General features: G+C 36.9%; 1 protein-coding gene across 1 annotated transcript; it reads right to left on the bottom strand.

Moving 5' to 3' along the window:
• Positions 1 to 4344: 4344 nt before the first annotated feature.
• On the bottom strand, positions 4345 to 18440 carry LOC306861804 (ras-related protein Rab-21). Its single transcript, XM_079404287.1, has 7 exons — positions 18054 to 18440; positions 16096 to 16155; positions 15134 to 15241; positions 14506 to 14569; positions 13877 to 13931; positions 6897 to 6985; positions 4345 to 5504 (listed from the first exon to the last, which is right to left on the bottom strand). Exons 1-7 carry the CDS (start codon positions 18183 to 18185, stop codon positions 5362 to 5364), a joined length of 651 nt encoding a protein of 216 aa, XP_079260413.1. The 5' UTR covers positions 18186 to 18440; the 3' UTR covers positions 4345 to 5361.
• Between the last annotated feature and the right edge of the window lie 7562 nt (positions 18441 to 26002).

The raw sequence follows: 26002 nt of genomic DNA, 5'->3' as shown, positions 1-26002 counted from the left end.
TTCCTGGGGTTGATGCTACTAAGGCAGAGTCTCACTTCATGAAGGCTCAGGACAGGTGCAGTGGTGTCGTTGGAGGGCAGCTGGGGCAACAAAGTGTCCTTGTTCTCCTTCTCAAAACGGACATAAAACAGGTTTAATTCCTCTGATAGCGTAGCAGCCCTACTTACAGAGGCAGATGTTGTTCCCTTGAATCTCTTGAATCTTGTAGTCCGATATTGCCCAAATTCCATCCCACACCTGCCGGGAGTTTGTTGAGGTGTTGAAGTGGGCTTTAATTCGCCTTTTGTAATCCAATTTAGTAGAATTGATGCCCCTTCTGAGAGCACTCCTGGCTGTGCTGTAGGCCCCCTTGTCCCCAGACCTATAGGCTGCATTTCTAGCTTTAATCAGCAGCCGAACCTCATGTGTCATCCATGGTTTTTGGTTAGGAAAGACATGGATCTGCTTCCAGGATGTAACCCTGTCTACACAGAAATTGATATAGTCCATCACTGTGGTGGTGTACTCATCAAGGGCCTGGCGTGTTAGTAATTCCAGGTCCCTGAAAACATCCCAGTTTGTATGGTGGAAGCAGTCCTGTAGTTCAGGGATAGCATTTTTAGGCCATGTGTTAACTGCCTTTGTGATGGGCCTGGCAGTCTTAATAATAGGTGTATACCGAGGATGGAGCATGAGTGAGATATGATCACTCAAACCCAGATGAGGATATGCCTGGACTTTGTAAGCATTTGTCACATTGTTATACACCTGGTCCAGTGTTTTATCTCCTCTGGTAGCACAGTTCACATTACGGTGGAATTTATGAAATACAGTCTTTAAGTCAGCATGAATAAAATCCCCCGCTGCTATAAAGATACTGTCAGGGTGTGCTGCCAGGCTGTTATTAATGCTGTCGTGTAGCTGTGCTAGAGCCAGTTTAGCATTAGCGTCTGGGGGGATATACACAGCACAGATATGCACAACAGAAAATTCTCTTGGGAGATAAAAGAGCTACATTTAAGCAGCATGAACTCCACGTCAGGACAACAAAGTCTTCCAACTACAGTGACATTTGTGCACCAAGAGTTGTTGGTGTAAATACACAAGCCTCCACCGATCTTCTTACCCGAGTCCGCGGTAAGGCCGGCTAGCTCAATAGCTGCATCTGGGGTGGTGTCAGCCAGGTTTCCGTGAAGATCATACTGCAACAATTGGCTATATTCCTTTGTGTTGTCAGTCGCAGCCGAATCTCGCCCACCTTATTGCGGATTGATCTGGCATTGGAGAGGAAGATGGTAGGAAGCGGGGGCTTAAACGGGTTAGCTTTTAGACTAGCTAACATACCAGCCCACTTGCCTCTCTTCTGCCGCCGCTCGCAGCGTCTCCTCCTCCGTCTTGCTGCTACGGGTGTCCCGAGAGGTGATTTGATGATCTCCGGGGGGATAAAAGAAACCGGTGTTGAACGATATGTATCCCCGGTGTTGAGTTCGAGGAGTTCTGCACGGCTGTACTGAAGTGCCTCAGCCAAATAAATGTGCGAGAGAATGCACAACAACGCTACCATGAAAACACTATGCCAGTCGAGAGAGCTCAGAGCTGCTGTGCGCGCCGCCACCATTTTAGAACCGCAGACTGAGAGGCGGGTCACTGATGTGAGAGCTTTATCTGATATAGAGGTCACACCTCTGGAGTGTCAAAGAGCCAATGGTGTCTTGATCTTTTGGAGGGAAAGTTTACGACTCTTTGTCTCTGAACATGGTAATTTGCATATGCAATTCGCCTGGGGTTAATGCACAAACTACTAAAGATTCTTAGGATGCTAATATGTTGCATAGGTATCAAAACGTAATATTCACTCTCAATTAGATAATTCGAAGACGAATTGATAGATACCAAAAATGGTATAAGTGAGGTGATATTAACTAGTGTTCTATCATAAGCATGCATAAAACAGTATACAATACACAAGAACATATACAAGAACAGTAATAATATACACAATGACCTAAAGATATGTGACCTAAAGATTTTTCTATGAATTAATTAAAGAGTCCATATTTTTATGGCATAATGTCACTTTCCTAAGGGGATATGAAGTGAGTGTTGCTCTGCCCGCATTCCTTTGAGCAATAAAACTAGTGTTATCAGATTGGTTGCCATGGAACCGGGGGCCTGGAGTCATCCACAGGCATACTGGTACTAATTCTGTGCAGGTTCAGAATAGCCCTTTAATGATAAAGGTTGTAGCCACTCAACTGAGACTGGCCTGCTCTCGGTTACTGATGCTCTGAGACTGGCAAGAGCAGCTTTCTAAATCCTCATAACTCATCTTGCTGGATCTGTCTGCTTTTGACACAGGTAACCACCAGATCCTCGTGTCCACCCTCATAAAGATGGGCATCTCAGGAACTGCACTCCAGTGGTTCCAGTCTTCAGGTCCTTCAGGGTGTCTTGGAGGGATGAGGCTTCTAAGTCACAACTTCTTGCTACTGGGGTTCCTCAAGGCTCAGTGCTTGGACCACTTCTCTTCTCCATGTACATGCCATCATTAGGATCTATCATTCAGATGCATGGCTTTTCATATCATTGCTATGCTGATCACTCTACTTCTCATTCCAACCAGATGATCTGACAGTAGCTGTTCTTTTTCGCCAGCACCTGACCAATCAATACTAGCACTTACCTATTATATTTTATTTGTTTTGGTCTAATTTAAAAAAAATAATGCTATGTGTACTGTGCTTGACTAACTGAGACTTGTCAGAGCACTTGCATACGGTTTCTTTCTTTTTGGTTTGATTGCTTCTATTGTTCCGTTTTATTGTTTGTCCACTCAGCTAAGCCCTCTGGCAAACTGAAGCCAAGGAAACAGAATGTAGGTTACGCATAAAACCACGGTTCTATGACTGACGGAAGACTTTTAGGTAGACATTTATTGATATACACTCACCAGCCACTTTATTAGGTACACCTATTCAATTGCTTGGTAACACAAATTGCTAATCAGCCAATCACATGGCAGCAACTCAATGCATTTAGGCATCTAGATGTGGTGAAGACGACTTGCTGAAGTTCAAACCGAGCATCAGAATGGGGAAGAAAGAGGATTTATGTGACTTTGAACGTGGAATGGTTGTTGATGCCAGAAGGCCTGGTCTGAGTATTTCAAAAACTGCTGATCTACTGGGCTTTTCACGCACAACCATCTCTACGGTTTACAGAGAATGGTCTGAAAAAAGAGAAAATATCCAGTGAGCGGCAGTTGTGTGGACGAAAATGCCTTGTTGATGTCAGAGGAGAATGGGCAGACTGGTTAGAGATGATAGATAGGCAACAGTAACTCAAATAACCGCTCGTTACAACCAAGGTATGCAGAATACCATTTCTGAACGCACAACACGTCGAACCCTGAAGCAGATGGGCTACAGCAGCAGAAGACCACACCGGGTGCCGCTCCTGTCAGCTAAGAACAGGAAACAGAGCCTACAATTCGCACAGGCTCACCAAAATTGGACACTAGTAGATTGGGAAAAACGTTGCCTGGTCTGGTGAGTCTCAATTTCTGCTGCGACATTCAGATGGTAGGGTCAGAATTTGGCGTTAAAGAACATGAAAGCATGGATCCATCCTGCCTAGACTCAACGGTTCAGGCTGGTGGTGTAATGGTGTGGGGGATATTTTCTTGGCACACTTTGGGCCCCTTAGTACCAATTGAGCATTGTTTAAACGCCACAGCCTACCTGAGTATTGTTGCAGACCATGTCCATCCCTTTATGACTACAGTGTACCCATCTTCTGATGGCTACTTCCAGCAGGATAATGCACCATGTCACAAAGCTCAAATCATCTCAGACTGGTTTCTTGAACATGACAATGAGTTCACTTTACTCAAATGGCCTCCACAGCCACCAGATCTTAATCCAATAGAGCACATTTTTGGATGTGGTGGAACGGGAGAGATTCACATCATGGATGTGCAGCCGACAAATCTGCAGCAACTGCGTGATGCTATCATGTCAATATGGACCAAAATCTCTGAGGAATGTTTCCAACACCTTGTCGAATCTATGCCACGAAGAATTAAGGCAGTTTTGAAGGAAATAGGGGGTCCAACCCGGTACTAGCAAGGTGTACCTAATAAAGTGGCCAGTGAGTGTATATGTCATTAAGTTTACATAGTGAAAGCTTTTATATTGAGCTCTTAAAAATGAGTAGGACATTCAGGTATTTCACTGAGATATGCCATCTGGTGATCCAGAACCATGGTTATATGCGTAACCAATGTTTAATGCAACTGTCCCACTGTAAAACCTCTTTGAAATTAAGTAAACAAGTTTTTCTAATAATATATGCTAGGAGACAATAGGTGGGTCAATCTAGACACTTTTATTTAAAGGCACAGAAGGCTCACAGCTGCACCTCAATGTATACAGGTGATGTGATTGTGGAAACTATTAGTACTTTCAAAAACTGTCCAAATGTTCAGGTCTTGGGGGGGAAAACACAATTATCATGGTAAAAGTAAAAAAAACAAACCCCCCCCCCCCCCCCCAAAAAAGCACATACCACAGCCATTATTATTCATTATACATTCATAAAACATTAATATTGAATATTGTACACTTTTCTGACTCATTGTTGCAATTGATTGCTTGAAAATAAAAAAAAGTACACAGTTTTGGATTTTTTTTCCCTATAAAGAATTCAGCAAGCAAACAACAAATGTTTTTTTTTTTTTACCTTTTTAAAGTCTGGATAGTGGTAAATCAGCAAGTTGAAGAGAAAAGAAACTCTACAAGGAGTTTAAATGTTCTAGATGGATTTTAATGTTGCATTTTTAAGAAAGATACAGAAGATATGACAGAAGAATGAGACTGTATAAGAATGACACGAGTCCATTGATTACAAGAAGTACAAAGGTCTTTGGACATGTAGATGTTTCATGGAATTGTAAATAAGTTATTAAATAATAAAGAATTAATTTTTTTCTTAGACGTAAAATAAAACTAGGATTTTAAAGATTCTACATGCACAACACCTTGCCAAAAGAAAAAAAAAAGTGCTAACATATCAGTTAGGGAAATGAATCAGTGCATGTGTGTTTTATGAGACTGGACATTATTGTTTGGTACCTATTTGTAATAATTTGTGAATATTTTCAACACAGGTCAATCTGGCATCTTTTGGCCCCTAAAGTCTGCCGGCAAAGGGTGGAGTTACAAATCAACCCTTTCAATAAGGAACAAACTGCTAAAGAAATGACTTGACAGAGCTGTAGAGTAGTCGTAGGTGAGTGTAGCTGTGGGAAGTGGCAGTTCTTACACAGAGGAGGGCGAGAGAGGCCGTTATCAGTCCCAGGTACGGTAAAAGGGGTAAGTGTGTTTAGCCGGATGTACAACAGCCTCCGGCAGGCATGGAAGTCTGGGGCTCATCGTCGACAATCTGTACGCCTCTCCGGGCTGTGCTTGTGTGACTCGCGCCGTTCCCCCTTGACCTCTCCTCTGCCTGAGCTGTCTCCATCATGCCTACAGATACCAGTGAAAATGACAAAAATTAAAGACATAATTAACTATAAAAAAATAAATTAAAAAAAGTAGTAGTCTGAAGTAGTGCTACATGACACTCTCATGACTGTGTGTGTGACAGTTAAAAACCTCCTTGGTTCTGTCAAACATACAACTATCCATTTAGTTTATGAAACCCACACCTTTCAATTAAAAGTGTCAATAACCTTTTTTGGAAAGACAATTATTGAGGGAAAAAAACAATTATAGGAGAAGCCTACATTTATTTTTTGACAAAAGCTTTTTTCACTTTTTTTAAGCAAAATTTACAACACGTCTGCTGGGAAATTTTACTGGTAATTTGATAAATCTCCAGAACTGTTTGTCAGGATTTCATTTAAGTCTACAAAGATTTAGCACAAGACAGGCTCACCAGACGGGCAAAGTGATAAAAAAAACTAAAAACACAAAAAAATAAAACATAATTTAAAAAATATATTTATTATTATTATTAGCAGCAGCAAATAAAAACAAAAAAGCCGCAGATTTGCTGTGCTTGTTTGTAGGTCTACACAATTTGGCCAAATATCAATATCAATCATTATCAATATAACTACATAATAATAATAATTTATTATTATTATTATTACTAAAAATAAATAGTTACAATATTTCAGTGTAAAGTATATTTCAGAAAATATAATAATATTTTACAGTACAATTGCACCATTACATTTTCAAACATTAAACCAATGAGCTTATATTTGGGCAGAAAACAGCTGATTTATAAGCACATCTCATTAAAAACTTGGCATGTGCTGAATCCCCAAATGCACGCAATAAGCAACCCAAAGTCAGATGCTGAGGTGACTTTTGTAGAGCAGCATTTACTGCGACCTGAGCCACTCTGAGACACTGAAATCTAGCGCTGTCAAACAATTAATCGCATCCAAAATAAGTTTTTGTTTACTGTTACATAATATATGTGTATTATGTATTTATAAATACACACACACACGTATATAGAAGAAAATTTTTGTTTATATATTAAATATGTTTGTATACAATATAAATTATATGAATATAAATATATACATAATTATTTTTCAAAATAAATACTGTATGTGCGTGTTTATATATAGATAAATATATGTATAAATATGTGTATGTATATATGTAAACAAAAATTTATTTTTGTAAATAAAACTTTTATATTTTTGTTTATAAAACTTTTATTTTGGATGCGGTTAATCGTTTGACAGCTCTACTTAAAACAGAATGAGCCGCTTGTGTGTGAAAGAACACAGTGCCGTGTTATACTCCGAAATATACAATTTTGATTAATCATGAAGCCTGTTGTATGGAGGAAAACAGACAGACCGACTGTATACACAGCATCTAAAAATAACGTACGTTTACACAGGTCCAGAAACAGCTCTTCAATGCCTTTGTTTAATTTGGCTGATGTGTGATAGTGTTTTGCACCCACTGACTCTGCGTATCTGAAAAAAGACAAAAAAAATCATAATTTTGAGGACATAAAAACAATTGATACAGATTTCCCAAAGAGCACTCAAAAATCCTTACCGCACCTTTTTTTTCTAATATCATGAATAAAATGTCCCTGACAGCTAAAAGATTGGTGTCAATTTTTTTTCAAAAATTTTAATTTTGCTTCACCTAAATGGATGTTTGTTTCAGAAATGTTTAGAAAACAGGACATAAATGCTGATTTAAAAAATATTTTTGGAATGAAGGTTTGTCTTAGATTAGATAAGAGTAGTACAACCCGAATTCCAGAAATGTTGGGACGTTTTTTTAAATTTGAATAAAACTTAAAAGGTGCGTTCACATGAAGCGTTAAGTGCGAGTGATTTACATGTTAAGTCAATGAATGAATGAATGAATGAATGATGCATTTATATAGCGCTTTGTGTATTGCTGTACACCCAAAGCGCTTTACAATCATGAGGGGGGGTCTCTCCTCAACCACCACCAATGTGCAGCATCCACTTGGATGATGCGACGGCAGCCACAGTACAACGGCGCCAGTGCGCGCACCACACACCAGCTACAGGTGGACAGAAAGTCTTATGCAAATATCAATGAGATATCAAGTCAATGCAAAGACGCGAATAGACATCCTGTGACGCGAATTGAGCGTTTGACGTGCGTGACGCATGATTCGTGCAAGTTGAAAAATCTGAACTTTGGCCGATATTCACGCCGCGTTAACCAATCAGGAGCTTGCAGTGACGTGATTACAACATAGCAAACGGAGGCAGAAATCCGAAACAACATGGAGAACAAAATAATCGTTGCTGTATGTGGACACCCGGAGCTGTTATATATTATTGCAAATACACTCACAATAGTATAGTAAAATTTTTTATTTGTGATTGGACCAGTGTTGTGGTATAGTGTAATGAGAATGCAGCAATGAGACAGGGATTCCTTTTGGAGGCTGGCTCCATTTTTCATTTGAAAACAAGAAAACTATAACAATCTAAACTTGAAACTTGAAGAGTTAAGGATGAAAAAAGATAGCAATATTTACGAGAGGTTGAAAAGATGTGATTATTTAAAATATATAAAGGGTGTAAATCAAAAGACAAAAGGATGGGAATATTTATATGCCAGCTAGTGCAGTCGCAATTTGTCTATTTTAGTCGACTAGTCGATTTTTAAAAATCGTCGACTTCATTTTGTTCGCGTCGACTAACCGGCAAAATACCGGAAGTGGCGCATTTCACGGACGAGAATCCATAAAACACATTATTAGACTATTTTCCAAGGCTGCATGACATATTAAACCCATTTAAAAATCATAATTATCATAACAGCCATATCACCCTGCAGCCCAAGACCGGTTGCCCACTGCAGGGTTGAGCCTGGTCAGTACCTGGATGGGAGACCTCTGGTGAAAACTAGGTTGCTGTTGGAAGAGCTGTTAGTGAGGCCAGCAGGGTGTGCTCACCCTGTGGTCTGTGTGGGTCCTAACGCCCCAGTGTAGTGACGGGGACACTATACTGTCAAAAAGCACCGTCTTTCGGATGAGACATTTAAACCGAGGTCCTGACTCTCTGTGGCCATTAAAGATCCCATGGCACTTCTCGTAAAGAGTAGGGGTGTAACCCTTTTAATGTCCTGGCCAAATTCCCTCAACTGGCCCTTGTCTATCATGGCCTCCTAATAATTCCCATACACTTGATTGGCTCTATGACTCTCTCCTCTCCACCTGTAGCTGGTGTGTGGTGAGCACACTGGTGACGTTGTAGTGTGGCTGCCGTCGCATCATCCAACTGGTGGTGGTAGAGGAGAGACCCCCGCCACATGATTGTAAAGCGCATTGGGTGTACAGCAATACACAATAAAGCGCTATATAAATGCATCATTCATTCATTCATTCATTCATTCATAATTAAGCATAATTGTGAATTCACAAAAGCTATGATTTAATTAAATAATTATATGCGATGCAGTTCTAACAGTATATGCACTTTAATTATTTATATGCGTGTAGGTTAAGTGCGTGCGTCTCACAGCGGCTCCACAGAAACTGTTATCATTTACATGTATGGAGCGTCTCAAACTCCATCTCTGCATGTTGCTGTGAGTTTGGGTTTATCATAACGTTCATCTGGGAAAGCAACGTGCGCCATTTCATCAGATTTGTAAGGTAAATAATTTATAAATCTACGCAAATACAGGACGCAAACACATCGCGATTTCAAAATAAAAGCTCAAACCCTCACTCTGAGTTTACACGTTTTGATGTCCACATATTTCTTCGATAACAGTGGCTATAGCATTTCTGTCCTAAAGAAATGCAGAATATTAAAGATTAAGTGGACATTTGAATTAAATGGTGCTTGGTCAATATTAAACAAGGATTAGATCACACAGTAATGTGTAAAAACAGGGCGCCCCCTGCAGGTCTTTGTTGCGTAATCTACACTAGCTCTATTGTTTATAATACATTATGTATTTTAACAGTTTTGTTCAATAAAACCATATGATTTTTTGCTTTTGATACTTTATTTTAACTAATTATTATTGCATCATTGCTATTAAATATGTATTTTAAGTCATTTTAAAATCTATTGGTCACTTACATCTATTTTTATTACCACAAAAAAAAATATTATAATTATAGGGCGCTATGAAATCCTTTTTATTTCCAAATTCAGTTTTTTCCATACTCCGTTTTAATGGTTATATAAAATTTTATTAAATCAAAAAGCCTAATTAATTGAGTTTTACAGTTTCATCTGTACCAAATTCTGTTTTCCATTATTTTCTGGATTCCATTTGAATGGTTCCATTAAATTTTAATAATCAAAAGCATCTCTAATTAATTGATTTTATATTTTTTTCTTTCTTTTTATGAAATACTGCACATTCACATTTTTCACTTAAATACATTCTGGTAAATAATATTTCTGGTAAATACTCCTTTAAAAAGTGTTTTTTGATTATAATTGTATTATTATAGACTAGAACACGTGGATATGTTGTCATTCTTACACTATAGTACTGAACTTTGATTTCAGTGATTCGGACTGGGATGGACACTTGCTTCTTGCACTCTGTTGCACATGACTTTTGCTTTAAAAATTATTAATCGATAAATTAGTCGATAGATTAATCAAAATAAATAGTTGTTAGTGGCAGCCCTAATGTCAGCCATTTCGCAACGAGACTGGAGCCTGGCAGAAGCCCCTCCCTGACGCGAATTCGCGTCTGTTGTGAAGTGAATTTCACGCACGAACGAAGCGAGTAAACTAAAATGTTCAAGCGTCCAACTACACGTGAATAGCGCAATTTATTCGCGCAAGTCGCGTCTGGTGTGAACGCACTGAAAGTCTTTAAAATCACATGAGCCATTATTTTATTCACAATAGAACATAGATAACATAAATGTTTAAACTGAGAACTTTTACAATTTTTTGCACAAAATGAGCTCATTTCAAATTTGATGCCTGCTACAGGTCTCAAAATAGTTGGGACAGGGGCATGTTTACCATGGTGTAGCATCTCCTCTTCTTTTCAAAACAGTTTGAAGACATCTGGGCATCGAGGTTATGAGTTTCTGGAGTTTTGGTGTTGGAATTTGGTCCCATTCTTACCTGATATAGGGTTCCAGCTGCTGAAGAGTTCATGGTCATCTTTGACGTATTTTTCGTTTAATGATGCACCAAATGTTCTCCATAGGTGAAAGATCTGGACTGCAGGAAGGCCAATTCAGCACCCGGACTCTTCTACTACGAAGCCATGCTGTTGTAATAGCTGCAATATGTGGTTTTGCATTGTGCTGCTGAAATATGCTCCCCTCCAGATGGCGTATATGTTGCCCTAAAACCTTTATATACCTTTCAGCATCCATAGTGCCTTCCAAAACATGCAAGCTGCCCATACAGTCCATTTTAAATGAGCCTTGGCCCACAGGACACAACAGCACTTCTGGACCATGTTCACATATGGCTTCCTTGTTGCATGACAGAGCTTTAGTTGGCATCTGCAGATGGCACAGCGGATTGTGTTTACCGACAGTGGTTTCTGGAAGTACTCCTGGGCCCTTTTAGTAATGTCAATGACAGAATTATGGTGATGAATGATGCAGTGTCGTCTGAGGGCCCGAAGACCACGGGCATCCAACAAAGGTCTTCGGCCTTGTCCCTTACGCACAGAGATTTCTCCAGTTTCTTTGAAACTTTTGATGATGTTATGCACTGTAGATGATGAGATTTGCAAAGCCTTTGCAATTTGACGTTGAGGAACGTTGTTTTTAAAGTAGTCCACAATCTTTTTATGCACTCTTTCACAAATTGGAGAGTATCTGCCCATCTTTACTTCTGAGAGACTCTCTAAGACATCCCTTTTATGTTACAGACCTGATGTCAATTAACTTAAATAGTTGCTAGCTGTCCTCCCAGCTGAATCTTTTCAAAATGTCTTGCTTTTTCAGCCCTTTGTTGCCCCCGTGCCAACTTTTTTGAAATGAGCTAATTTAGTGGATAAGTGTAAAACTTCTCAGTTTAAACATTTGTTATGTTCTATTGTGAATAAAATATTGGCTCATGTGATTTGAAAGTCTTTGTTTTCATTTTATTGAAATTTAAAAACACGTCCCAACATTTCCGAATTTCGTGTTGTAGTAGACCTCCTTCAGTCGTTGTCGACCATGGAAGATGTGCCCCGAGTAGGTTGATAATGCATTTGAATGTAATGATTGTGGCACTTAATGAAATACATTTTCAAATGCAAGACAGAAAAGATCACCATTTACTGCTCTATTCCTTCCACATACAGTGGTATAAAAAGTCTGAACACCTGTTAAAATGAAAGGTTGTAAAAAAATTTTAAAAAAAAGAAAGAATCCAAGATAAATTATGTCAGAACTTCTTCCACCTTTAATGCAGTATTAAAACCAACAAAATTCAAGTAACAAACAAATAGAAACTTTTAAGGAAAAACAAAGAATGACTTGACCTGATTGCAAAAATGTGGACACCCTTCAACTAAATTCTTGGTTGAAGCACTTTTTGCTTTTAATTGTTTCTTTTGAACAAGAGTCCATCAACATAGCACATCTTGATTTTCCCCCACTTTTCCTTGCAAGAGAGCTCCATATTGATCACATTGCAGGGGGATTTCCTGTGTACAGGATGTTCAAGGCATTCAAGTTTTTTTTTTCCCAAATGGACTTGCTCAGCAATTTGAAAAGATTATTTTTCTTCAGAAGCCATTCGTGTTTGAGGTTACTATCAAGCTGAAAGATGAAATTCAGTTAATATTATGGCCCAAAAGTTTCATTTGGTTTCATCAGACCATAAAACATTTTGCCACATGGTTTTAGCAGTATTTAGGTGGGCTTTTTTGGTGAGCAATGGCTTCCGTCTGGCCCCCCTACCCTATAGCCCAGAAATATGAAAAATAGACTGTTGTAAGAAAGTAATTTTGATTAAATACAATAAGTGTACATTAATAAAAAATAAAAAAAAAGGTGTGTGTATAGATAAATCACTTTTACAACTTTACTTTTCAATGAGAGTTTGCATGTGATTGGCTTATTCCAAACAGAGTTTCATGCCTCCATTAAAAAAGGGTGTGCACACATCTACAACCAAATTTAGTTTTTACATTTCTTTATTTTTTTACATTCATTTTGTTGGTTTCAACATTACTTTAAAGACTTTCTGCACTGTTACATAAAAAAAAAAAAAACACCTACAACTTGAACAGGGGTGCGTTGTGTGGACTGATCTTGTGATTGTTTTAATCATGTGACCAGTCTTTTAGTGCATGCGATCTTCATACATCCTCAGTCAAAGATATAATGTACCATATTTAGTCTGAAAGACATTATAAATTATGAATATATAAAAATGCGTGTTTACATTTACATACACGAGTATGATGTCTATGTCTCAGGTCGCTTTGACCAATACAGCCTTTTACAAGCCAAATCAGATTACTGATTAACCAACACTACTGATAGCTTATAATTGGAGCCTATTTATTTATTTAATGCCATGTCATCAGCAAAGCTGAAATCTTCATGGCGGAAATAGAATAAATAACATAGGTCATACAATTAACAAGAAGCTATATGACATTTAAGATTACTACTACTACACAAAAATCTAAACAAACATTCAGGTGATACATTTTTAAATACATAATATAAACATCTCTTAATAAAATAGTTGTCTATTCACATTAAAACCGTTCAGTCCAATAAAAAAAAAAAAGTTTAACAGTCATTGTAGTTTGACAAGGAAGGCATAATGGTGGTGGGCTCACCTTTTAATAAATAAATAAATGTGTGAGTCTTATATGCCCTAAACAGCACCTAGTAAAAACAACTTGATCATACCTAGATTTGAAATTAATAAAAAATGTTCTTCTTATACTAGGGTTTATTTCATGTAACTTACTTCCATGGCATTCATCCCATTCCATCTGCCACGTTATTCATTAAAGAGTTTATAAATCTTAGGGTCGAATTTGACATTCCTTCTTGAGCCTCCTTTGCGGCAACATCTGCTTTCTCATTACCAGATAAGCTATCAACTTTAGCTAGCATACTTTTAATTATGGGATGGTCAGTCTTTACCGATTTAAGTGCCTAAAGGCAGGTGAAGATTAAGTCATTTTGTTCTTGTCAATTTTCTATATTTTCCAAGGCCAGGAGTAAAGCACGAGCTTCAAGCTGTAAAAACAGAACTTTGTCCTGGGATTTGCATGACATGGATCTCTAATTACTGCCGTGGCAATTTGCGTACAAAATCACACATTAAACAGATAGACAAGGTTTCCTTCATATGGTCTGTTGTCCACAATGCATATTAAAAAATCCTGTAAACATAAAAAAAACATGAAGTACATACCCCTCTGCTTCCTCCACTGAAACATGTCGGTCTTTTTCCAGGTCAATTTTATTGCCTAAAAAAAGATCTTATAGTAAATATTCACAGCAGACAACCATAAATATTAGACCAAAATAGTTCAATGCATATGAACTCAAGTGAGCTGTATTTACTTTATAAAAAACAGATTGTTTCAAAGCTGCTTCAAAGTAAAAAAATAAAATAATCATTTTGCAAACTTTATCAAATCTAAAACAGATCTAAACTCTGCTGTATATATTTTTTAAAAAAGTTTTTACCCTCAATATTTTAAGGATTTCAAATAAATCCTTTTTGAGGTTGTGCAATCAAGTTATAACTGATAAAATATTTTAAAGATAAGATTAAACTTAAACTGTAAATCCATTTCTGTGAGTTTACCAGGCTATTACTATTTTAAAATTCTCTCATATTTTCAACAGCCATATAAACATGTTACAACTCTTTAACATGTTTATATCTATTTGGCATATTTGCCACCAAAACTAGAGGGGAAAATAAAAGACATTTGTAGAATTTAACTTCAAACTGCTAGACCAAATAAATAAGTAACAAATGTGTTAAGACACATAAAACACACCACATGTTAATAAATGATGAATGTTACTCACCTACTATACATAAACAGATCTCATTCCCCAACATTTTCCTTAACTCTTTTACCCAGTTCTTCACCTGTACAGAAAATAAAAGTTAGTCTGATAGTTTACAGCAAGAACAAATAATTATGAATAAGATTTACCGCATTTATCTACAAGCTACAATATGGGGGAAATAGACACTTAAAAATATAGCCTCCAAAAAGGGGTTTTCACAGTGATGCCATAGAAGAACCAATTTTGGTTCCCCAAAAGAACCTTTCAAGTTTTTAAAGTCATTATTTTTGTTTTCTTTGATGTCACATGGATTATTTTAATGATCTCCTTGCTATGTTTCTGAGTCTTGACCATGGCAGTTCCCTTGCTGTCTATGGAGGGTCAGAGAGCTCTCGGAATGCATCAAAAATATCATAATTTGTGTTCCGAAGATGAACGAAGGTCTTACGGGTTTGGAACGACATAAGGGTGAGTAATTGATGACAGAATTTTCATTTTTGGGTGAACTATCCCTTTAAGAGTGTATTGTGTCGTGGAGCACAATAGATAACTTGGCAATTGATTTAACACATTTATCGTTGGTTCTCATATTTATTATTTGATTTTGACCTTTTAATGTATACGTAAGTGAGAAAACATTCACCTTCTGAAACGAGTCCTCATCTGTGACGTCATACACCAATATTGCGCCATTGGAGTCTCTGTAGTAGATGGGTCCAAGGGCATGAAAACGCTCCTGACCAGCAGTGTCCTGTGATACATGAACACATATGTAGTATATAAAGAAACCACAAATAACAGATCAGATAACAGAAACTTGGGACTAAGAAAACACTCTTTATCCCCTTAACTAAAATGTTGCTGCTGCTGGCATGAGCAAAGCTCACTGCTGAAACATACTCCGAAATACAGGGATTAAAAACATGCTACTGCTAGGCAAAGTAGGAAGAAACCCTTTATAGCAGACCTAGACTTGTGGTGCTGGGGTGGAGGAGGGCTAAAAAGTACTGAGCTGTGGTCAGTTGCATAAAAGGCTTAGAAAAGTCTTACAAGTTAGTCATGTAATTTTTCTTTTTTTTTTTTAAAGACTGATTGGCTGTCTTGTCATCTTGGAAGAACCAATCAGCTACTACAACTATGCAGTGAAAATTTTTCTTGCATTCTATAGGCAATGAACAATAAACAGTGAATAAACAGTTTAAACTAAATATGAAAACAAAACCGTCCTGAGTGTCCTCTCTTATTTTTTTTAATACACGTTCTAATCTTTTATTAAAACATAAAATAGTTCAAATGTAATATAATTTAAACGTAATCCAATCACTGGGCTCCATTTTCTGGTAACGCCCAATTTTAACAATCCACTCAAGCTAATATCTTTGAAAACAACTCCAGTCCAACTTTTTCATTAAATAAGTGAAACAGGATGTGAAAGGCACCAGATTTCAGGCTGCTGTACGAAAGCATCCCACCAACTGTTGAGAACGAGCTGTTAATTCTGACAGATCAGCAACATCTATCCAAAACACAGACTTTACTTAATCTTTTATTCAAGATTAACCTCTACACAAATGCTACAATCAGTGTGGAATATGTGTGACTCACCCATATAGCCAGATTCACTCTCTTTCCTGTGATGTTGAGCTTTTTTGTGAGGAACGATGCCTGCAAACAAAGGCATGAATGCATAAATTGGTATTTATTAAAGAAAAAAAGTCTGTTTACACTTCAAACTTCTAAAATCGTATTTGAGGTGTCATTTAACGCCATAGTAAGACCAAAACATAGCCTACTGTAATGTTTAAAAACATATACAAGCATGTGTAATATTAAAAAATGTTATCATAGATTACATGCTACATGCCTTAACACATAACAGGTTTCCCAATGCAACAACGAGGCCATTTGTATGTTTTATAGTCTGTTACACAGTAACATGGATAAACTATTATGAGACAATCCTCATTCTAAATGTAACCACACTGATGAAAACTTTGATGGACTTCCATTGTATTTAATGCTGGATTTATATTACAGACATTTCAGAACAAAAATACATATTAATGTAAAACAGCTCTCTTGCTTGTGTCATACTGTTTATTTAAGGGGATAGTTCATCCAAAAGTGAAAATTATGTCAGAATTGACCATATGCACGGAGCGCTGAACTTCTGGATAAAGATAAGCCAGCTCGTAATGAGGTGAAGCTCATTTTATATGTGCTATATATAGGTAGAGACTCTCACAGAAACCTCTCCTGCCTCATTCTTATCAAAAACTGAGAAACAAAACAACTGCAACACCATAAATAATGATAGCGGAATTAACATACTATTTTATGTTATTAAAGAACATAAATATACATGTAGAGTCCATACTCCTATAACTACATTTAATGCTTGACAAATAAACACTATCGTAACTGTGTACTAGGCAGTTAGGCTAATCTCTTATTATGGTATTCTCCATAATCAACATCTTACCTTCAGCCATGAACACATTTTTAAAATCTTATAAAATTTTAAAGCCTTTATTATTTTTCAACTCTGTGCAGTAAAATTCACTTTATTAAAGGTTCATTTTTCATTCATGTTTTAGGCTTCTCCTTATTTTTATATTTTAGACAAAGCCCCAATTTAACATTCGTGTTTGTCATCCCTGAAACGTTATATGTGGATGTTTGGTCCTCTTAGACAAACAAAACTTTTCTCCAAATTGTGAATGGATTATGTAGAGAAACTGAGCAAAGGTCGCTCCCTAATGGCACAGTACAGTTGACCGGAAATGACTGAGCTGGCTCATCCAAAACCAGGAAGTAACCGTGCATATGGCCATTTAATTTACCCTCATGTTGTACTAAACCTTTAGAACTTTTTTTTCTTCTTCTGCAAAACACAAATGACGATTTTGGAGAATGTTGGTGACCAAACAGTTTTAGTTTGCATTAAAAAAAGAAAGTCACACTGGTATGGAACGATATGAGGGTGAATAAACGATTAAAGAAAATGGGGTGAACTAACCCTGTAAATATATATATTAAAGTTATATACATAAATGCACATCCTTTCCTTGATAACAGATAACACTTGTTTAGTCCATTGATACAAGTTAGCCTATATGAAATGTTTCTTGAGCATAAAAACAGCATATAAGAATGATTTCTGAAAGATCGTGCATAATAATCATGAAAAATTAGACAAATTGAGTTTATAAAAAATGAAAGCATAGCATATTAGCATGTCACCTCTGCTTGACATGTTAAATATTATATGAATTTTATACAGTTACATAATTATATGGGGCAATTACAGTATACAGTATTTAAATATTGTAACGTTAGTTATTATTGTACTATCTATCACCATATAGGCCGAGAATCTATTGCTTTAACGAAAACAAACAGATTTACAAACTTGAGCAAAACAATTTGACAAGCTAATAAATCGTTAAATTAACCGACACAACTCTTAAAATGTAGCCTATTTATTTATATTACAGATGCAACCACAAAAGAGTGAAGACTGGGTCATGCATGCAAGTTAATAATGGCCAGGACTCTCTCACCTGAAGAGTGGTAATGTGTTTGTCGTTGAATTTGTTCTCGCAGTATCGTAACACCAGCGATGTTTTGCCGACGCAGCCCTCCCCCAGCAGCACCACCTTGAACGAGTACGTCTTCCCTCCAGCCGCCGCCATGCCAAACTCTCAGCCTGACACAAAAACAAAGCCTGATTCGAGCCCCTAGCCGATCACAGCAGCCATAGAGATCCACAGATGACCGCAACACACACAAACAGCCACCGATCCGCGCTTCGCGTGAAGTCTTCGCACTGATTCCTGTATTAAACACCGCCTCGCTCTTGATGAAGCTCTGCTATCAAACTAATGGCGTTCCGCTCTGACGTGACGGAGTCAGGTGATCGATCCTCTGACAAACATACGGGATACTCCTGCAGGGGGCGCGCGGTGGCCCACAAGATGATGATTAATCCATTGAGCTGCGTTCAATCCTCAGGACCTTTTATTTGTTACTGTAGACATTTGTGTGCTAAAATTTATGAACGTATTGTTTGAAAGCTTTAAAATATGTAAATATACACGTAAATCCGCTTCACCATTCTCTATAAAATGCTTTACCAAAAGCCAACAGGTAATCAAAATGGACTATAATTGCAGAGAAAATGAACTGAAACCACGTGATAACCTTGAATAATAGCAGGTATGAACTTAAATTGACATTTAAACCTTTACGAAAATTAACAATGGTTTTATTGTAGTAAAAGTGTAGTAACCATGTTTTTTGTTATAACCACAATTTTACTACAAATACTAGTGTAGAAAAATCATGGTTAATTTTCGTAAGGGAATTAAAATTATTATTTAAACACAACATATCTGACTAGGGGCCTATGATTATGACTATGATTATATGATACTACTATGATTACAACATATCTGACTATGATTTGTGGGCTCCCTGAACAGCATATTTACTCGGGCCCCCCTCAGTAAAAATCACATTCCATGGGAGTCCCCTTCAATAGAAATCCCCAACCCCCCCCCCCCCCCCCCCCCCTTACGAGGCTCCTGTATCTGACCAATCAGAGATAACATCCAGGCAATTTAGCCCCTCCCATTACAACATTTTACTTCCATTCTATCAACTGAGCTTTTTGTATATTCAGAAGTGACACTAGCTGCTAGAAAGTCATATGACTTTTAAAAGCAGCAGATACCATATAACTCACCAGTGCTAAAAAGTAAAAATATAATTAAGGTAAGATAAATAAAACAGGAGAAATGCTTATAAATGGCTTATGTTCTTGTTGATCGACTGTCAAACATTAACTCTTAGTAAACTAAGCTGTAGTAAACTAAGTATACAAAAAATAAAATTAATGTTGAATTAGTAATGTGTAAACTATCTATACATATAAGCTGCTTGTTACGATCAGACCATTTCAGATCAAGATGGATTCAGCTGCAGGAGAGCAGTTACCCTCCGACTAATCACATAAAATACATCAGATCTATTTTGGGCCATGCATTTTGGCAGGGATGCTTGTTGCTACATGGTGAATGTCAGATATCAGATCACCATGGCAACAGCAGAGAGCTGCATGTTTGCCACAAGACAACGCAGCTGTGAGACTGACTTGGCAAATCTGGACAGAATAAATAATATCTTATATATCCTCTTAATAGTGCATGAGTAAAAAACTGGAGGATTTGTGGTGCCTCTCATGTTACTAAAACTAAAGCTTGAAATTTACTTGACACAAACATTAAATGAAATAAAATAAAATGTAATAAAATCAGCTAGTTTACCAGGCAACATTTCTCATTTTCATTTAGTTTCATTTGAAATGCTAAAATGATTGAAATTAATAATTAAAAATGAATAAAAACTATAAATATTATATCAAATAACACTGCTGTTTTTTTATTGTATTTTTTTTTTTTTTATCTGGTTCATAAGCCCAACAAGTTTTATAGAGCAGGAGTGCTAGGCTAGAGTTCTGACTTTTTCCTTTTAGTCTTTCTTTGATCAAATCTGATCTAGAAAAGGTTTTGCACAAAGAACCAAGTGATGCTGACAATCCAAGGGCCACATTTCTAGCAAGACTGCTTTAATATCTACACACCTCTTAAGTTTTTTGGTGCCTTGGGATTAGACATCTGATAGAATCAAGTCTTTTGATTTAACTGAGCAAACGTAATTCCACAATGAATAAACTCATCCTTATGAGAATGGGGATATTAACATAACATGCTATATACTATAGTAGGCCAGGGGTGGCGAACTCCGGTCCAGGAGAGCCACAGCCCTGCAGAGTTCAGCTCCAGCCCTAATTAAAACTCACCTGCTTGTAGCTTTCTAGTAACTCTTCAAACCTTAATTAGCTTGATCAGGTGTGTTTGATTAGGATTGAAGCTAAACTCTGCAGGGTTTAGCTCTCCAGGACCGACGTGGTGGTTTCCGCCTTTTCTGTGAAGAATCACTCTCGAGATCTTGGGGTTTTGATACCAGGAGGCTTTATTTTCAGAGTCAATGAAGCCAAGAAAACCCTGCAGAGTAATCTCCTTTTGCATTTTCTTTTATATAGTTTTTTCTCTAGGCATGTTCAATACATTGTATACATGCTTGTCATGGGACCACGGTGCAGGAGGTTTAAATTTTATGTTCCATGAAAATAAGGGCCCCATTATATATTTTGCCTAAAGGAAAAACACGACAAGCAGCTGCACTTCTCTGATTTCTATACACGTAGGCAAACACACATGATTATAATAGTAGGATAAGTTGATACATAAATGACCATATTCACATTGATTATACTCAAATAATTTATATTTTGATTAATAGAACTCTTTGTCAAATTCTATATATGTCAATATAGTATTAAGTCGTATGAAAATGTCACTCGTATTATTATATTGCAGCATTATGGAGCAGAGATGTGGGACAACACAGGCTTGCCTAAAAGTTGCATGGTCTTCATGGTGCGTGTTAAATTCAGACAGCCTGCACAACTGTGAATTGTGGCTGAAATTAAAAGTATGGGATTTTTGATCACACAGTGCAGGAAATCGTATGCAATACTTCTAATACTGCTAATAGCCTATAATAATAAATTATTTAAGATGTGCAGATCTATTAATTTATTAAGGGATTTTTTATAGCTACCTTTAAAAGCACTGTATGTGTGCTCATGTTGGCAAATAAAGCTTATTAATTTTTCAGCTTATGCTTTTCTCCTCCTACTCATTTTCCCTTCTGAGAACTAGTGATTCATGAACAAATCGTTTCTTCGAACCGGTTCTTAAGATTCATTCGCACAGAATCTAGTGTGAATCACTGGACTAAATAAACAACTTTGTTTGTGAGGTGGGTGGATGTTTGAATGTTAAACAACATAGTATTTACAGAAACACAACCAACAGAACTAAATATAAGATGGGAATAACCGTAGGATTAATTCAGAAAAAAAGCACGTGCCTTGTTCTGCGAGCTCTGTATGTATTTGATTCTCATAGTATTTGACACAATAGATTTAAATAATGCTTTAGTTATGTTCTGGTATGGACCGGACAAATCAGATATGGATCGGCGTCTGAATCGGTTCTTTGAAATGAATCAACCAAACGAATCGATTCCCTGAATGGATCCTCTCAGCGCTCGAGACGCATCGGGGTGTGTGATCCTCAGCAGATGCAGAATTATTGTATTAAACAGTGTCTTAACCATAGAGACACAGCAACCTCGACTGATTTTCATAAAGCCATAATGTATTTGTAGTACAACAAGAAGAATCATGTTCGTGAACACGGCATTAGTCGTTATTTCTTCATTGATGGGATTGCACGTCACAGGTGAGGATAAAAACAATATCGTCTGTTTGTATAAATTCCTGCTATAATAATTTCCTTATTTGCTATTGTAATGAGTGAACTGGGCGTTTATTTGGCAATGGTGTGCGTTTAATAACATGGGCAATGGGATCATTTGAAGGGGTAAATGAAATCTGTTTAATATAATTAAAATAAACAGTGCAGGTCATAGAACAAAGTGAAATATACGGACCTTTATTCGACAGGGAAATGTTTATCTTCTTGTCAGTCAGTGCTAAAATGAATAATAATCACCCAAGCACAATCATTTCTGAAGCTTAGATCAGGTACAGTAGAAATAGCTATGCACAAATTTATTTTTACAGTATGTTCATTGTCTTGTGCCTGTGTATGCTCATACAGCATTACTGCAATTGATACTGCATGAGGTTACACTCCATAATTATGGTTATGCTTCTCATAACAGGCTTAAATATATCTTACTTCACTTATCTAGCACTTAACATATTTGATCATTTGCAGTAATTATTTGTTTAGACTGACTTGAGTGCACTAAAAAATTGTTGCAGAAACAGTTTTCCCTCAGAAATTGCTAGTCCATTTCACAGACAATTCTAAAGAAACTGCAAGTAACACAATGAATGAAACGTGGAATTTTGAAGTGTTTTGAATTTGTATAGCATACTCTAATAATAATCAGTGTTTTATTTATAAATTTGAGAAATCATTAAAAAAGAAAGGGGCGAGTTGGTTTAGAAGGGCATGGTGATAAGTAAATCATGACAGACTTTACATTTTGGAGTTAAGTCTATCCATAAACTGCAAGCCGCATTTATTAGTCATCTTTGGGTCCATTGACACTCTTAAAAATAAGGGTCTTTAGGGTTCCCTTAAAGAAGCTTTTAGGGAACAGTTCTTAAAATATTTTTTTCTTACTATTAATAACATTCTAATAATCTGAAAAAAAAATAGAACATTTTGTGCAAAAGAAGGTTTCCACGGATGTTAAAGGTTCTTCATGGAACCATAGATGCCAATAAAGAACCTTTATTTTAAGAGTGAAGGTCATTTATTTCATTTGGGTTCTCAGGTTTCTCATTTTGTTGGCTCCAAGTTTCATATTTGTATTGGACATCAATATCCGTTTCCTTTATGCATGGCCACTAGGTGTTTTACATTCTTACACTCAGATGGTTTGGAGTTCTTAAGAATGGTTGATACTCTTTAGCAAGCGGCCAGCCCGATTTATTCAGATACATATTTACAATACACATAATTACAATAAACCAACTGAAGTCAACTTTAAATAAGCCAACTTTGTTAGCAATGTGCAAAAACAATATAATATAAAATGGACAGTTGTGATCCTCCACTGCACTGGTCAATGGACTGTTCCAGATATTATGAAGTAACAGCTATGATGTCTATATTTCAGGGGGCATCTCTGTGGATGATGAAGTTTATCAGATACCGCATCGGCGCCTAGCTAATGGATTGACTGGCCCTGTATACCAGCACATGGGTGTTCTCAGTCAGGAAAAGGCTTTAGGATTTAATGGGGAATTGCTTCAGGCCCAGTCCCATGCACGGGTGGCTAAGCTGATGCCCGGTGTGTTTCTAGAATCCCATTTCCAGAGAACTCCACAGAGGCAATCAGATGTCAACTTCCTGCGAAACATTGACCATGTGGAGAACAAGCCTGTATCTGCCCACCATACGGTCACAATGGTGAGCGCCTACACAACTTGTGATTTTTTTGGTTGCTTTGAGATTGTAGTGCAAACATGTAAAAAGCCTGGGGTGTTGAATTAATTAAGAAAACGGGATGGATGAGATGACTTACATTTTTGCCAGCACAAATGTTTAAAGACACACACATATGCACATATCCATATATATATATTTTTCAATATTTGATATTTTAAATATTTGTTTAATAAAACATTTTTACTAAGTTTACTAATGTTTCCAACAACGTAACTTTCTGCTTAACTACCATCATATAGGGGAAATTAACTACTCACAACTGTTACTTTGTTGCACATCCGATGTTTGAACAATGCTGGTTCAACATTATAGAATGTGGAGTAATAACGGATTTGCAAAATAATTAAAGTCAGATTATTGCTGTAAATAAAGAACATGCTGTCTGATGGCTACTTCATGCACATTCACACCCTTTCACTCTCTCAACAAACAAATAAGCGTAAATGAGTTTTGCGTATATATGTAATGAAAGATATAGATGCATAATGCTTGCTTATTTTTCTCGAGCATAAAGTCCACATGCCATACAAGAAACTAGCCTACTCTTTTACCACAAGTCGACATTGCAATTCTGTCTATGAATGATGATTTCGGAAAAACACTAAATTGTTGAACTGTATTGCTAATGGCGAAACCTGCATCTATAGTTGCAACAATACCTTTGGGAAATGCATCCCTGGGTTTTTAGTTTGATTATAGCTGTCTTGGCATGAAAGGAGTCCACCCTTGAGTCTCTTGCTTTGGCATTGTGTCTGGCGCTGAACATTTGGCAACTGTCTATACATACTAGATTGAATGATGTGTATGTGTATTTGTGAGTATCACAGTGATGGAAATGTGTTTTATTGTGGAGGGAGATGAACTCTCTCTCCCTCAAAGCCAATTACACTAATGCACCTGATGCGAGACCTCTGGAAGCTTCCCCACTCCCACGAGGTGTCCAAAAAAATCAATCACGGCTCGCATATATCACCACTTCAGTACATAGCACTGCCTGTGAGAGTCACACATTTATATATTTATTTGCTTTAATGCCGGTGAAGCTTAATACGGGATGTGCTAAGTACACAAAAGGTCATTGCAATTTGCCTGTCAAAATGAATGCAGGTTTGAGAGCTACTTCAGTGTGGGTGGTAATTAAAGTCAACATGAAATCAACATCATCCCTGTTTATGTCATGTATGTCCTGCTCTTGTTATGTTGACTTTTACTTTGTTGATGCCTTGTTGTGTCCCTACTTCCCTCATTAGGTCCTCATGGTTTGCACCCGTGTCTTTATAGCCCTTGAGTATCCATCTTATTCCTACATCCCATATAGTGCAGGACACTATAATTTCTATCAAAGTTATCTGACATCATCAACATGAATTTGTTTTGACAGTTTAACTCTTGAGTTCTTGTCATATTTTATTACCATTTTCTAAACTATAGCGAATAAACTGTGATAATGTGAGAAATGTTGAAGGTGTCTGAATAAATTTTGGTTTGACTGTATATAACCCTTGGCTGTGTCTGAAATTGCCCCCTAAACCATTATATAGTGCACTATTTGAGAGGACAGCCATTTGCAGTTGTGTAACCAAAACCATATTGGACATTAGCGAGTGAAATCCCATAATGCACCTTAATAATTAGTCTACAACCGATGTACAATTTCCATGTATTGTGAGTGTCGCATCAAATGAAGTACCTCATCTCGCCAGAAGATGGTGTGTGAAATTTGCTCACTTATGATGTTTTTTTTTATTTTGTCATAAATAGCACCCAGTGCTATTTATGACAAACTCCACTCACTTGCGTTACTTCTGACACAAGTACAAATTGATTGATTCTTTTTGCAGCGGTCACTTTGGCACAATCAGTGTAGACAGTGGTCATGTCATTGGTTGTGATGTAGATAACACAACCTTGAAAGCTTGAAATGATAAGTAGCCTATACGTTATAAATTCAATTTAAGAAGGTGCTGTAAATTGAATAGTTGTTCACCAAACTGTTTAGTTTAATTTTCCTTGTTTTATTGTTAACTGGTAATAGAGACACTTTAAATCATTGAATAAATTCTGATCAATAAATTGAATCACACACTACAATATTTCTCATGTTTTACTTTTTAAATATAAGGTAAAATGGGTTGCAAACCATGTTTTACAACCATTTTATAACATTGCATTTGCATCATCAGTATACATATTCTTATTGTGTGGATTATGTGTACAGTATGTCACAGCAAGTCAATGAAAATGAGGCTCTAAATGCAATATTTTTAATGAGAATGAAAAACAAATATAATCCAGCATGGAAAAAAGACAAGACAAAGAACTGAACAGAATGTGGGACAAATAAACTAGAAACAGGGATGAACTTTACAAGGAACATGGGATGTGTTATTTAC

The sequence above is a fragment of the Barbus barbus genome, assembly GCF_936440315.1.
Source record: "Barbus barbus genome assembly, chromosome: 42".
Classification (NCBI taxonomy): Eukaryota; Metazoa; Chordata; class Actinopteri; order Cypriniformes; family Cyprinidae; genus Barbus; species Barbus barbus.
Note: the sequence above shows the minus strand (reverse complement) of the source record. Positions and strands in the feature narration are given on the sequence as shown.